We start from the raw sequence: 16,253 nt of genomic DNA on the forward strand, positions 1-16,253 counted from the left end.
GAGGAAGACTCCGCAGAGGAAGGCAATGGCAAACCACCTCTGCTTCTCACTTGCCTAGGAAAGCACTTGCTGGGGGTCATTGAAAATCACCTGTGACTTGATGGGCACCTACGTAGGTATGTGAGTTGTTATTGCTACTACTGAAGGATTTCACAGGAAACTTAAAGAATTCTGCAATCTTATCTATAAGTCAATAACACTACTGTTCCTTTCTGGAATTCCCACCCAAGGAAGGTGCAGCTAGTTCCTTGAAGGGCCAGGCAAAGTCTGCCCTATTGATCCAAGTCTTTGTTGGAGTGTTTAAGAAAAAAAATGAAATTTTGTTATTTGTATTGCTGTATCACTTTTAAGACCTGCTCCTTTGGAGGGCCAGGGCTATTTTTGGGCTGGAACGCACAGGAATTGAGTTCCGGCTGGTTCCCAAGTTGGCCACGCCCAGCAGGCACTCATTAGCATAATAGGCCACATCCAAGCAGAAACACATTAGGATTGGCTACATTAGGGGTGTGTGGCCTAACATGCAAAGGAGTTCCTGCTACAAAAAAAGGCCCTGGGTTTTGACCACAAACAAGGTAAACAGAATAAAAAGCAAAAGGTGGGCGTGGCTGGATGACCACACTTCTGGTAACGTGGGGGTGCAGCCTAATATGCTAATGAGTGCTGCTGTCAGGGCTGTGGCCTAATATGCTAACGAGTTCCTGCTGTTGGGTGTGGCCTATTATGCTAATGAGTTCCTGCTGGGCTTTTTCTACAAAAAGAGCCCTGTTTGGAGCTATTACATTGATGTTTTTAATGGTATTCAGTGATATTCTGATTTGGTCTTGGGCAATCACTGCTGCTGTCTGGGATTGGTTTTGGGGAGCCCATTTCTGGGTTCTGCATTTGTTAGTTGTTCTGAGCACCGTGGAGGGCATTTTTTTATTATTTTTTAATCCTCCACATGAAGCCAACCTGGTGACCTTAGGTCAGTCAGTTCTCTCAGAACTCTCTCAGCCCCACCTGCCTCACAAGGTTCCTGCTGGGAGAAGAAGGGAAGGCCATTTTAAGCTACTTTGAGACTTCTTAGGGTAAAGAAAATCAACATTCAGCCCACCTAAAGTGAAATCCATAAAATACATATGGGCAGGGCTACTTTTGGGCAGAACGCACAGGAACGGAGTTCCGGCTGGCTTCAGAGCTGGCCACGCCCACTACAGCCAAAACCTCTGCATGCGTGACTACAGAGGGAAGGCCTGGAGAGCGTATTATACAAGGCTCTTTTTGTAGCAGGAACTCCTTTGCATATTAGGCGACACACCCCTAATGTAGCCAACCCTCCAAGAGCTTACAGAGCTCTTCTTACAGGGGCTACTGTAAGCTCTTGGAGGATTGGCTACTTTAGGGGTGTGTCGCCTAATATGCAAAGGAGTTCCTGCTACAAAAAGAGCCCTGCGGGCCGACACACACACCCCGCCAACTGCGAGGCGGGCGGGCCAGGGGGCCCCCTGCCTTCCCTGGCCTGTCAAAGGGCCAGCTTACCCGGGCTCCCCGCAGCCGTGGGGCGCCCAGGCAAGCCAAAGGAAGACAGTTTAAACTGCCTTCCCTTCCCTTCAAGGAGGGGAGCTTGCCTGGGCTCCCCACAGCCACGGGGCACCCGGGTAAGCCAAGGGAAGGCATGGGGTGTGTGGCCTAACAGGATAATGAGCTATGGTGCCGGGGTGTGGCCTAATATGCTAATGAGTTCCTGCTGTTGGGTGTGGCCTATTATGCTAATGAGTTCCTGCTGGGCTTTTTCTACAAAAAAAAGCCCTGCATATGGGAATATTTTCTTGGAAATAAATCCCTCTGAACTCAACAGGAGTTTCTCCCATATTCCCGTGTGCCTCATATGGCAACCTGAATCTCTGTCACCTGGTCACCGTATCTGTAGGGTTCTAAGAGGGTGTCATGCCTTCTCTTTGACGATATTTAGCAAAATTTAAATGGATGCAATGATGATAGTTTTAAAAACCATAAAATGTCCGTCTGAAGAACTTTCTCCCTTTCTGCAAATCTGGTATAGCTTTATTTTGGAGATTTATATTTCGCCTCTCCACAACACAGTTTTAAATATATTAAAAATATGTGGAAAAGGAAACAATACCACAATCCATCCAACACATGGGAATTTTGCCCTGTCTCTAAGGAAGTGAAAGCAGTGCATCCTTATCTTTACAGCAACTCTGTGAGATAAGTTATGCTGAGAGAGTATGACTGGCCCAAGAACGGTTCATGAGCTTCATGGCAGTGTGGGAATTTGAACCCGGCTCCCCCACTTCCTAATTTGACATTCTAATCCTGTGGTTCCCAAACTTTTTGGGATTGCTGCCCCCTAGGTTCCATAAACTCATCGACTACCCTACTCCAAAAAAGCATTACTAAGAACACAGTTTATGTGACCCACTAAGGAAAATAATAATAAAATTCAGAACAGTAACAAGCAATGTTCTTTCTAAGCTATGGAGTCTTGTGAGCAAATATTCTACTTTGCGAGCTACTGGCATTAAAGTTGTGAGCAACCAATTCGGCTACTGCATAAATTAGTTTGCTCTGGAGTCATCCTTCCTGAGCGAAGAGAAAAATCTGTGAGCCGGAGGCTAAAAAACTGTGAGCGAGCTCACACTAACTCAGCTTAGAGGGAACACTGGTAACAAGTAATTGCACATGTTTTCAAAATTCAATTAAAACGTTTTAGTTTAATTTATTCCACAAAACTGATGAACTTGATCCAGTGATGCCAGTGTTTAGCAAGAAATAGAGTTAACTTTGAAATAAACATAGAGGTGACAGGTTTGGCCATAACAAGACTGACCTCATTTCCTTGCAACTGTGGATTCCTTTCATTGAACTTTGCATATACTTCTGATAAATAAGAAGTGTCATGCCTCATCTCTTAGCGTTCATCACTGAGGAAAGTATTAATGTTTTCAAAAAACTCCACTGCAGGAACCCAAAAGTGATAAAAGTGTCTTGCACAGTTACTTTTTGATAGTCGATGAACTTCAGTATGAAGCAACGAATATTGCATGAATAATTTTTGTACACATTCTCACTAATGAAAACATAAGGGTGAAGGGAATTGATAGCATCAAATATTTATATGTATATTTACTTATAAAACATGTACAAACCTTCACCTGCCACAGATGTATGGTGACTAATTTAAAGAAAACCAATAACTATTACCAGTAATTGGCCATCTTGTGACTTGTGACAGCTCACAATCGTAAATATGATCAAATGTGACCAAAGGTAATGAGTCTGAAAGTGGTAAAACCAGTAAAAGTTTAAAGACGACACCAGGAAGGTGTTTTGCTCCAGCCTCTAGCCTGGTCAATCGTAAGTGAATAACACACCCTTTGGGAACTACTGCTCTAATCAATATATTGCAGTGTCTGTTCCAGTCAAATAATTAAAACTTAAAAGGGAGGAGGTCTGGATGGATTTTAGAACTTTGGCTAGTAAAACCTAGGAATTGGGGTTGGTTGATAGACTGTTTCTGTGTAGAAGTCAGCAGCAACATTTCTACACTTGAACTCCGTGAATGTTGGACCATCAGATTGCTGAGTTTAGCCATGTAGGTCAGGGGTCCTCAAACTACGGCCCGCGGGACACATGCGGCCCGCTGAAAACATTTATCCCGCCCGCCGGCAGGGCCGGCTCACCTAGGGCGCGCTGGCCCTCAGGGGCGCCAAACTGCAGATATGTGCAGTGTGCATAGGAATTTGTTCATAGTTTTTTTAAAAAAACTATAGTCCGGCCCTCCAACGGTCTGAGGGACAGTGAACTGGCCCCAAGTTTAAAAAGTTTGAGGACCCCTGATGTAGGTCAACGGCAGCTGTACTGTAGCTTCCATCCGGGGAGGGCTGGCTCGAGGTGTTTCTGCGCCCTAGGCGAGGCTGCCTTGTGGCACAGATGCCAACCTCCCGGTGGGGCCTGGAGACCTCTGGAGCCAGCCACCCTTTTGCTACCGCTGCCACCGCTGCCACCGCCTCCCCCCCCCGTGCAGCTGTCAGACCCAGCGAGCACGCCCCACATGTTCCTGCAGCGCCCTCCAAGATGGAAGAGAGATTTCTCTCGTGCTCCGCTTCCAAAGGCAGTTTGGGAGGGAGGTGGGGGGATCCTGTCTCCAGGCAGGGGATGCTCACCGGATGCCTCTCCCCAATTAGCGAAGTGCTGACACTTGGAGAGCTGCTTGTGGGCTTTTGGCGGCGGGGGAGGCACAGCTCGGTGCCCCATCCAGGGCCCAGCACTCTAGGCGAATGCCTAGTTCGCCTAGTGGGTGAGCTGGCCCTGCATCCGGGACATGTTCTGAAAGGAAAGAGCTGCAGGAACCTTTTGAAAGACTGACATTCTGGAACCTTCCACAAGAGAAACATTTTCAGCTGGTCTGTGACAAACTGAATAGATTCCAGTTTAAGCTGGTTTGTCTTTGTGTAGTAGAGTTATGAAGCAGGAAGGTTTGTGTCCCACTTACGCTGGGTCCCCCCCCCCCAACTCCTCTCTCTTGAGGTTTCAGATCTAATCGAAAGCAGAGATTTGGGCGCGGTAGACGTGTCAAGGAGACAAAGACCATTTCCTCATGCTCAGGTGCAGAGGGTATTAGTTTTACGGCCCACTGCCCCAGTTCAGAGCCTCCCTGGCTTCCAATTTGTTTGCTTTCTTCAGCTCCATTGTTGATGTCCTAGAAAGGATTCGTTTATTTTAAAAAACAAATAGATAATGCCCTGTGTCATGACAACTGCTCATGGCGCTGAGTCATCAGGCAGACATAGGTATTCCCCGCCCCCAGTGGGCGCTCCCCACCACCGCTCAACTGGCCAGAGGGGGGAATGGCATGAGGATGGGGAGGGCATCAATAGTGTCTGGATATGTTAACATCCCTCCTTGTGTGCCTGGAAGTGACATCAGCGTGAAGCCGGGGATGCTCTGGTATTGGTATAAAACTCCATGGCAACCGGCAGGGGGGATAGGGTTACCAGCTCTGGCTTACGAAATACCTAGAGATTTGGGGGAATGGAGCTTGCAGAGGGGTGGTATTTGAGGAGGGGAGGGACCTCAGCAGGGTACAGTGCCCTAGAATCCACTTTACACAGCAGCCATTTTCTCCTGGTGAACCGATCTCTGTCATCTGGAGGCCAGTTCTAATACTAGGAGATCTCCAGGCTCCACCTGGAGTCTGACAACGCTGGGGGGGGGGTTTGCTGGCACTGGTGATGCTGGGGACACTCTGGCATTTGAGCAAACGTCTATGGTTTAACCATAGAGTTGGGGTTTTGCTCAAACGCCAGAGCATCCCCAGCATCCCCAACAATATGCTGACATCACTTCTGGGTCCACAGGGAGTGCTATCAGTATGCCAGGATGCTGCTGACATCCCCTCTGGTTTTCACACCATTTCCCCACCTGCTGCCAGCTGAGCTGTAGTAGAGAGTGCCCTCCAGGGATGGGGCATTCCCCACCCGAAGCAGGGGCCTGGACTATCTCTAGCAGACCTCATCTTAGCAATGGATCCACTTGCCCTTCTGCTAGTTCTGTGTTTACCTACTGCTCAAACTGATATCAAACTGACTCTAATCTGGGAGAACCAGGTTTGATTCCCCACTCCTCCACTTGCACCTGGCTGGACGACCTTGGGCAAGCCGTAGTTCTGGTAAGAGCTGTCCTTGAAAAAGAGCAGTTTCTGTCAAGAGCTCTCTCAGCCCCACCTACCTCACAGGGTGTCTGTTGTGGGGAGGGGAAGGGAAAGGAGTTTGTAAGCCGCTCTGAGACAGCTTTGGGTAGTGAAGGGCGGGGTATAAATCCAATCTCCTCCTCCTCCTCCTCCTCCTCCTCCTCTTCTTCTTCTTCTTCTTCTTCTTCTTCTTCTTCTTCTTCTTCTTCTTCTTCTTCTTCCTCTTCTTCTCCTTCTCCTCCTCCTCCTCCTCTCTGAGACGTCTCCTGGCCCGCAGCTAACACGGGGCCCATAGGGCCTGGCTTCCTCCTCCTCCTCCTCCTCCTCCTCCTCCTCTCTGAGACTTCTCTGCAGATTTAGTCTCAGAACTTATTTGTTTGGGTAGTGGCCGTAGCTAGATCATTATACACGTGCATGAAGCTGCTATATACTCAATCAGATTACAAGTTCAGCAGCGTCTCCTCCAGGGCACACTGTGCCTCCAGGATCTCAGGCTGAGAAAGGTCTTCCCCAGCACCTGTTTCTTGAAAGCTATTTTTCTGTAGATACCAAGGATTGAACGTAGACCTCCTGTAGAGTAAGAGTGTGTTTTGTTCTGATCCATGACTCTTCCCAAACTCTGGAGTAAGTAGTAAAAAATGTAGTAAAATTAGCCCTGTTATTTTCTAGGGTGGCACCTGACAATGCATTTCCTGGCAAAGCAAAGAGCCAGTCCTCACCTTCATCCATTTCTTTGGAACAGGTGCTTTGGAAGAACTCAGGAAGAACCCTTCGTGTCTGCTCTGCAGGGAGAACTCATTCAGAAGTAGCTGTCTCCACCACAGGAGGAAGCTGGGAACCTCCCGCTTTGAGAATGGCCTCTGCTCCTATGGCAGCCATTTTGTTGTTGGCCATACCACCAGGCAGCGATTTTGTGGGGGCACCCAGTCTTTGTACTCAAAATTTGAATAGTGCCCACAGGATCAACAGGCTGGACCCCCAGTTTTGGTCAATAAAACATAAATAATCACTTGCAAGTCAGCAATCTGGCAGGTTAAGTGTATGAAAAAGTTTATGTGAGATGAAGCTGCAGTTCAGGCAATCTTTATTTGATTTGCTCGTCAGTTTTTCAAAGACCCAGCTGAAACAACAATCCATTTAGTAACCAGCCAAGAAACCTCCAACATGTTTGCTCTGAACAAGACATTGATTTATTTGACATTTTTACCACCTTTACTTCAAAAAAAATAGGAGGCAGTTCCCAACGTAATCTAACCAGTACAAATATTGGGTAGCAAAACCAGTGTGGTATAGCGGGAGCTGCGGTGGCTCACGTGGTTAAGACGCTGAACTGCAGGCTGTGGAAGGTCAGTAGTTCAGCGGTTCGAGACCCGGGTTGCCGCATGATGGAGTGAGTTCCAGCTCCTGCCAACCTAGCAGTTCGAAAGCGAGAAATTGCAAGTAGATAAATAGGGACCACTTCGGTGGGAAGGTAACAGCGTTCCGTGCGCCTTGGTGTTTAGTCATGCCGGCCACATGACCACGGAAACGTCTTCGGACAGCGCTGGCTCTTCGGATTTGAAACGGAGATGAGCACCGCAACCCTAGAGTCGGACTCGACTGGCTCTCGAGCAAGGGAACCTTTACCTTTATAGCGGTTAAAGTGTTGGACTATGATCTGGGAGACCCAGGTTTGAATCCCCACTCTGCCGTGCAAGCTTGCTGGGTGACTTTGGGCCAGTCACATACTCTCAGCCTAACCAACCTCACAGGGTTGTTGTGATGATAAAACAGAGGAGAGGAGAATGATGCAAGCCACTTTAGGGAGAAAAATGGGGGTATAAATAAAGTAAATAAATACATAAATAAATACAAAACAAACAACGATAACCTTTGAAGTTCTACTAAAACCCAACAGCTGATAAAGTTGTTAAAACTCTAATAATTAGTAAATGCAAAAGTAATGAATTCAAGATAATGGAGAGGTGACAAGAAGACACTAAAATGCAGGCAACTAACCCTTGAAGGCAAATAAAAGGCTTCGACTGGTCCCAGAAGAAGAAGACCACAGAGATATGGGGAAATTCCTTGATCGCCACAATGGAGGCCTTTTTCTGAACAGTTTTCTCCTCTGTTTCTCAAGGGCGGGGGTTTGCCTGCTCTGGGTGGAAAAATGGCAAGCCTGAGCCCACAGTAGAAAGCTACACCATGGATGTGACATGTGAATGATGGCACTGTGATAAATTGTCGCTAATTTTTTCAGCCACAGTTTTAATCAATAATGTTCAAGCTATTATTGCTTCTCCATGTGTGAATAGCAAAGGTGAAATAAATTTGCATATTTCCAGCACTTCAAGGAAGTGTAACTTAACATTTTGTAAGGACACCATTCCCCGTGAGCATGAAAGAAACCCACAAGAGCCTCTTTTCAAGAGTCACTGTAAACTTAACCTCAGGGCCAAACTCCAAGTGACAGAGGCCACGGGTCCAACACATGTCCACCAGCACCATTATGCGGCATAGGGGCCCCAGGGGCACTTGCTCCCCCACCCCATACCTTTCCTTGTACAGAAACTGCCCCCCTCACAGTTTTTACATTTGAAAACAAAACAATGCAGTGGTGGGAGGGACAAGAGTTCCTGGGGCTGCTGCACCGCACACCCGATCTGGATCGATGCCTCGTCGCAATGTCTTAAAGAGCTACAGATGCTTTTAAAATGGTGACCACAGGATGGACCCATGGCCTCTGTCACTGGTATCCTGGCCAACAGAGGGCGCTGTTTGTAGGGTGACCAACTCTGGGTGGGGAAATACCTGGAGATTTAGGGGGTGGATCCTGGGGGCGTGGTTTGGGAAAGGGAGGGACCTCAGCAGGGTATTCCATAGAGCCCACTCTCAAAAGCAGCCATTTTATCCAGGGGAACTGATCTCTATTGTCTGGAGAACAGTTGTAATGGCAGGAGTTCTCCAGGCCCCACCTTGAGGTTGGCAACCCAGTTTAAGGGTCTGTTGCCAGTACTGTCAACCCAACGTATGTTGGGAGGTCTGAGTTGAAATTTAGTACAACGTAAGCCCCCTTGCTTACCATGGTCCCCAACCAAATTGGGCCTAAAAACTGTTAGGAATTAGGTTTCACATATGTATTTCCCAGGCCGTGCCTGTCTAGGGTCAACAGGAATTCTCTTCATTCCTCTTTACCCAGTTTCACCCTGAAAATCCAACAATCCTTTCTTTCCCCTTTTTGAATTTGGAGTTAGTTTCTGCGACATCAAAAGGCAAGAACTTAAGGAACGCGCAGCCAGCAGATGCTCCCAGGTTGGGGACTTTTGACATGGGCTCATCTGCAAAATATCTGTCAAGCTTAACAGCCCCACATCATCGCAGAGCATACATGCTTGCACGCTTTAATGTTCCTCCATCAGAGGTGCTTTTAGGGAGGTACTGCCAGGTACCATATGTAGACAGACTTTGTCCTTGCTCTCTAAAACATATAGAATCCACTACACACACCATACTTCACTGCCCCCTCTATAGGGATATCCGATCTTGTTTTATTACTCCATTTCTAGAGGGTAAGAGCTGGCACTCTGATGACTCAATTGTTCTCTTTCTTCTGTTTAATTCTAATTGCGAAATAATGGAGGCTATTGCGAAATTTTCATATTATGCACTCAGAAGACGAGTGTAAGTGACGGATGCATCTTAGTATTTTCCCGTATTTCCATGATGTTTTGTGCTTTCGTGCCAATAAAGGTTTTGTGTGTGTGCGTGAGTTAGTTTCTGAGCAGATCTCTTTTGACCAAAGGCCCTTTCTGCACCCGTATTTTGCCTTGGGTTCTGAGTGCATCTTATCCTTCTGTTCTGCATTCCCTCCGGCTTTCACTTCCAGTTTGTGCCGGCCCAGGGCTTTCTCTGGTTTCTGCATTTGCTTTACAGGAATCTGCATTCAGACCGCTTCCAGCACACTGTTGCCCCGCAGCTACCAAAACTCCTTTTGGCCCTTTCTGCATACACAGCGTACTTCAGTTTACTGCAGAGAATCCGAGCAGTCAAGCTGTTAAGCTTCACTTCAGATTTCTTCGCCTGCCGTCTGCATATTCGTTTATTCTCCGATGGATTCATTCTGCAGCTACAACAGAAAAGCACAGTTTTTCTTAATTGGTGTGAGAACATCAGTTGTGACATCTGGGGGTGGTCCAATTGCCACTAGTGTTCCCTCTAAGCGGAGTTAGTGTGAGCTAGCTCACATTTTTTAGCCTCCAGCTCATACATTTTTGTTTTAGCTGAGGAAGGAGGGCTCCGGAGCAAACTAATTGATCGCTTGCTCACAACTTTAATGCCAGTAGCTCACAAAGTAGAATGTTTGCTCACAAGACTCCACAACTTAGAGGGAACATTGATTGCCACCGACTTGGCGAAGTGCGTGAGCAAGGAATGGGGCACACCGCACCCTCCCCGTTCTCTCCTCTCCTCCCTGCTCTCCCACCCCCTTTGGCTAGCTGCCCCTGGGCTACTCCAGGCATGCACAACCCATAGAGGGATGCCAGCTCAGTGGCTGGCAGGCTGTCTGGCTGGTCTGTTGGGAGGGGTGGCATCCCAAGGGTTCTAATTTAAAAACAAACAAACAAAAAACAAATGGGCCTTCAAGACTCTCTCACTGTTTCCAATGGGCAATCCTTTTAATACATCACCCTCCAAGTTGTGTGCCAATTGGCTTTGGGGGAGAGGAAAAGATCTCTAGGGTCCCATGTGCAAAGGGGGGTGAGGAGTGTATCAAATGCCCCCCCTGCAAGGTAGAAGCATCAGACTCACAGAGGACCTCCCCAGATTTCCCTTCTACCTGCCCTCCAAGTTGTGTGCCAATTGGCTTTGGGGGAGAGGAAAAGATCTCTAGGGTCCCATGTGCAAAGGGGGGTGAGGAGTGTATCAAATGCCCCCCCTGCAAGGTAGAAGCATCAGACTCACAGAGGACCTCCCCAGATTTCCCTTCTACCTGCCCTCCAAGTTGTGTGCAGATTGGCTTTGGGGAAGTAGGAAAAGATCCCTCCCTAGGATCCAATGTGCAAGAGGGGGGAGGACCCCAGCCTTTTGTTTCTCTGGCAGTCAGCTCAAAAAACACGGGTTTTGCTTGAAGATACAGGATGCATACAGAATACACGGGGAAAACAGTGCGGAGGGAATGTGTACGACTGCAAAGTCAACCCTTAAGATTTGACTCATCGGGTTCTCTGGAGCAAGCTATCCGTACAGAAAGGGCCAAAGAGAAATGTGAAGAGAGGAGGGGAAGGACGGGAGGGTCAGCTCAGTTTCGGGATTTCACTCTGTAGATGCTCAGAGGCAGGCAAAATGTCCTCCCAAACCTTCCTACCCTCCTGCCACAACATTGCTGTGTGGAACGCAAAATGTTGACAAGGGCTGAAGTTACAAAAGGGCGACAGACTTGATCTCTCTGAAAAGGGAAATGAAAGAAGAATCCCTCTTTTACGAAAGAAAAGAAGAGAGAATAAGAGGAACTGGTGGCTATATTTCAAAAGGTAGAATTAGGAAAAAGAAATTCCCCTCACTATAACAGCCCTACATCTGTTGGCCAGTTAGGAGGATTTTGTAACATGAGAGCTGACCCCCAATTCCCAGAAAACATCTGCTTTGAAAGCATCCAGGGTGCATCTGGGAATGGTGTGATGTGTCCTTAGGCCTTGGGGGAGAGAGTTGGACAGAGATGAGTCCCTCCTGTGGATCTCATGTAGGGTAATGGACCTACTCCTCTGGGGATGTGGGGCCTTCAGGTGGGACCTGCAGATCTCCTGGAATTATAGCTGATCTCCAGACTACAGAGATCAGTTTCCCTGGAGAAAACGGCTGCTTCAAAGAATGGACTCTATGGTCCCTCCCCTCCCCTCCCCAGGCTCCACCCTCAGATCTCCTGGAATTTCCTAACTCATAGTTGGCAACCCCCTATGTAACAGCCATTCCCCTTTTCTATGTAGCTACAGATCTTGTAAACAGTGTGATGGATCCTTGCCAGGCAAAGATAGCCCTGTCTTTCACTTCTCTCCCCCACCCCAAGTCACTGAATTACCTGTCAACCACGAAGAACAAGGAAATGGGGACTCTCTGTTTGATCCAGGAAAAGTGCAGCAAATATTTCCTCTTGCCCAAATCATCCCTCAGGTTCTCCCCCCCCCCCCAGAATAGCCCTGGCATGTAACTGCCCACATTCCTGAGGGTATAAAAGATTCAGCCACTCTGAGCACACCACAGCCTGGAGCGCAGGATGGCAGGTGAGCTTTTGACATTCTTGCTCTTCCCCCTTTCTGTCTATCAAGATACCCCTGAAGCTGCCTTATACTGAGTCTATCAAGGTCAGCATTGCCTGTTCTGACTGGCAGCCGGTCTCCAGGTGGAGGTCATTTACCTGATGTTTTTCACTAGGGACGGCAGGAACTGACCTTAGGACCTTATGCACGCCAAGCAGATGCTCTGCCTCTGAGCCCCAGCCCCAGCTAAGGAATGGATTAACCATCAAGTTGAAGTAATGTAGGAGCTGCGGTGGCTCAAGTGGTTAAGACGCTGAACTGCAGGCTGTGGAAGGTCAGTAGTTCAGCAGTTCGAGACCCGGGTGCCGCATGATGGAGTGAGCTCCCATCTCTAGTTCCAGCTCCTGCCAACCTAGCAAATCTCTAGTTCCAGCTCCTGCCAACCTAGCAGTTCGAAAGCAAGAAATTGCAAGTAGATAAATAGGTACCACTTCGGTGGGAAGGTAACAGCGTTCCATGCGCCTTGGTGTTTAGTCATGCCGGCCACATGACCACGGAAACGTCTTCGGACAGCGCTGGCTCTTCGGCTTTGAAACGGAGATGAGCACCGCAACCCTAGAGTCGGACTCGACTGGCTTTCGAGCAAGGGAACCTTTGCCTTTACCTGAAGTAATGTAACAGCTACAGTGTTAGACTAGATTCTGGACATCCTGAATTCAAATGCCGCCTCTGCCAGGAAGCTGCTGTCTCTCTCTACACTCTCTTTCTCTCAGCCTAACCAACCTCACAGGGTTGTTGTGAGGATAAAATAAGGAAGGGAGAATTATGACACTACCCTGAGCTTGTTGGAGGAAGACTGGGATAGAAGTATGTCAGATAACCAGAGAGAATATCCCTGTGCAAAGAGTTCTGCTCTCCGTGAGGGCAGGATGGCAACTTCCCCTTGTGTGGAAGCAACCAGATTCATGGAGGGCTGGGTCTATTACCAGTTCTTACTTGGAATATATATTTTTTATTTTTAGAAAACAAAGTAATAGCATAGAAGGGATACAAAAAGGAGAAGAGTGACTATATAACATAATTGTATCTATCAAGGATAATTACATACTACAGAGTGTGTGAAACAGAATATATTTCTCCCCAACGTTCCCTTCATTATTATTTTTAATAAGTTTGGTGTAGTGGTTAAGTGCGTGGACTCTCATCTGGGAGAACCGGGTTTGATTCCCCACTCCTCCACTTGCACCTGCTGATGTGACCTTGGGTCAGTCACAAGCTCTGGCACAGCTGTCCTTGAAAAAGAGCAGTTTCTGTCAAGAGCTCTCTCAGCCCCACCTACTTCACAGGGTGTCTGTGGTGGGGAGGGGAAGGGAAAGGAGTTTGTAAGCCGCTCTGAGACACCTTTGGGAAGTGAAGGGCAGGGTATAAATCCAATCTCTTCTTCTTCTTCTCTAAGGCATTAGCTATAAAATACAAAGGTCCTTACTTCTGTTGGGATGTTTTTTATATTCAACGTTTTGAATTTCATAACCAATCTGTTTTGCAACTACATGATTAGTTTCCTCATTATTACATATTCAATATTACATATTTCACCATACTATATTAACAGTTCTTAGGTTAAGGAAGGAACCTCCAGCTTTGGAGGCATCATATTGCTGAATATTGGATCCCGGGATCCTCACGCCAAGGGCTGAGACAGCCGTGAATCAGTGCAAATAAAATCTGGCACCCGTTGTTCTGTTTTTGTTTTGCAAGGAGGAGATATTTGGCTCTATCCCAGCTCACGATGGTTCCGCACGCGGTCTCCCTTCTGCTTGCTGTTGACCTGCCGAGATTGGCTTCCACTGCGCTGCCCACAAAGTCAACCTGCTGGCGTCTTTATCTTCCTTTCCATCGCTTATATAAATACTTTAAAGGACTTTACTAAACTTCCCTTAGATTAGAGCAATGACACCTGTGGTTTCTTTATTAACACTCATATAGAATTACCGATGGGAGCTTTTCAGTTCAAAGGAAAGGCAATTATTTGCATTTCCCAATAACGGAGCAGGACGGGACCCCGAGACTCCAGACAAACGGACAAGTATTCCCTTAATTCACTGCCCCCCCCCACCAGTTGGCTGCCAAAGGGGCTGAAGCTTGCAATTTACTAGTCATAAGAACATAAGAGACGCCAATGTTGGACCAGGCCAAAGGCCCATCCAGTCCAACACTCTGTATCACACAGTGGCCAGAAATACCAGTGCCATCAGGAGGTCCACCAGTGGGGCCAGGACAGCCCTCCCACTTGTGACCCCCCCCCCAAGCACCAAGATGACAGAGCATCACTTGCCCCAGAGTCACACAGAGTCCAAACCCTTTATGTTTTTGTATTTTTTTCCCTCCAGAGATGAAGCAAATCGTTGCCTTTCTGGGCCTCTTGGGAGCTTTGACTCTCTTGCCGTCATCCAGATGTTCGCCAGATGGTAATCCCCCCTCTTCCTCTTACCCTTTCAGGGTTGTATAGTATTTGTTGTGGGTTTTAGAAAGAGATCTCTTGAAGTCATCTCTCTAAAAACAACTACTACTACCACACACAAAAAATAGTGTGAGTGAAAGCAATTTCTCAGGAACCAGCTTGGCTTTTCAGGCCAACAGTTTTGAAGTGTAGAACAACAAAGCTGGGATATCTTTTTGGAATGGGGGAAGAGTTTATTCAGCTTCCCAAAGGAGGGGAGTTTTATGATTTGGGTGGGGGCAGTGACGGGTGGATATTATGGTTGCCAGCTCTGGGTTGGGAAATTGCTGGAGATTTAGGGGTGCACCATCAGTCGTGTACAGTGCCATAGAGTCCACCCTGCAAAGCAGCCATTCCCCCCCCCCCCAGGGAACTGGTCTCTGTTATTTAGAGATCAGTTGTAATAGCAGGAGATCTCCAGGCCCCAACTGGAGGTTGGCAATCCTAGGGGATGCAGATACTAAGAACACCTCTCTGGCTGTTTCTACATGAGTGTTGGTTCTGCCTTGTCTTCACCCCTGCTCCACTGTTTTGGGGAGCATGCAGATGAAGTCATCTTCTATTCATCCAGCTCCTGGGTTCTCCCTTCCTTTGCTACCATCTCTTCCAAACCTGTTTTGGTTCCATCTTTTGGGAAAGATCTCAGTTAAAGTACCAAGATGCACCATTTTGCAGGTCCCGCTCACATCAGTGCCATTTTTCCTTACCTCTGTCCCTGCAAGCCACCATTCCCCCTCCCATGTGGCTTTTAAAAAAACACACCATTAATTGACAAGCTGGTATAGCAAACTGACAGTCTAACAATCTATTGCAACAATGTACTTGTTTCCAGATTTCATTTTTTAAAAAGTAAGCCTTTGGTCCTTTTTTCTTGTGAAGTTATAAGGGGAAATGTGCAGGCTGTACATTTGCCCTTAGAATTTGGCAATGTAAAGGACTTATTCTTTAAAAAAACCAAAATCTGGGGATTAGTACGTTGCTGTAATTGGTTGTTGTTGTAACATTAGTCTTGACTCCCTCCCCTTCCCATAATTTTCCTTATCCCTTCTGAGCCATGCTGCAACACCACAACGCAGCTCATCAGGTAAAGGGAAAAGGGGGCAGTGCATAACAGCAAGCTGTACCCCACAATTTTGAGAGCAGAGTTTAGTTCTACCCCCTCTTTATAGTGGCAACAGAGAGAGTGTTTGCAAGATTCCCCTTTGATTTTATTTATTTTATTATCTGTATTAAAGGGAAAAGTCCTGGAAATGCCATGAGTCATGCTCAGAGTCAACCCAATGTCATGTAGTGACAGGGAGCATGATGTAGCAGCTAGAATATCAGACTAGGGACCTGGGAGACGCAGGTTCAGATCTCCCTTCTGCCATGGAGGCTTGCTGGGTGACCTTGGACCAATCACATGCTTTCTGCCTAGCTTGCCTCACAAGGCTGTGGTGAGGACAAAAGGGGGGAGAATAATGTAAGCCACTTTGCAGGATAGAAATGAAGTCAATAATTACATAAATATGCACCTTTCCCTTCTAATGCTGGAGCTTCCTTCTTTCCATGTGGGGAGAAAATCTTAAGAACATAAGAGAAGTCAATGTTGGATCAGGCCAGTGGCCCATCCAGTCCAGCACTCTGTCACACAGTGGCCAAAAATACCAGGAGCCATCAGGAGGTCCAGCAGTGGGGCCAGGACACTAGGAGCCCTCCCACTGTTGCCCCCCCCCCAAGCACCAAGAATACAGAGCATCCCTTGCCCCAGACTGAGAGTTCCTGTCTGATGGACTTCTGCTCCATATGCTTATCCAAGGCTTTTTTTGTAGAAAAAGCTCAGCAG

At 47.4% G+C, this 16,253-nt stretch overlaps 1 protein-coding gene across 1 annotated transcript in view; it reads left to right on the forward strand.

The window, feature by feature from the left end:
* Positions 1-11,945: 11,945 nt before the first annotated feature.
* LOC107112485 (myeloperoxidase-like) overlaps positions 11,946-16,253 on the forward strand; it is a 22,140-nt gene continuing 17,832 nt past the window's right edge. The window contains exons 1-2 of the mRNA XM_015413628.1: positions 11,946-11,952; positions 14,319-14,396. Of these exons, the coding sequence (XP_015269114.1) occupies positions 11,946-11,952; positions 14,319-14,396 (85 nt within the window). The remainder of the gene's footprint in view (positions 11,953-14,318; positions 14,397-16,253) is intronic.

The sequence above is a fragment of the Gekko japonicus genome, unplaced genomic scaffold (assembly GCF_001447785.1).
Source record: "Gekko japonicus isolate JY-2015 unplaced genomic scaffold, Gekko_japonicus_V1.1 scaffold452, whole genome shotgun sequence".
Taxonomy (NCBI): domain Eukaryota; kingdom Metazoa; phylum Chordata; class Lepidosauria; order Squamata; family Gekkonidae; genus Gekko; species Gekko japonicus.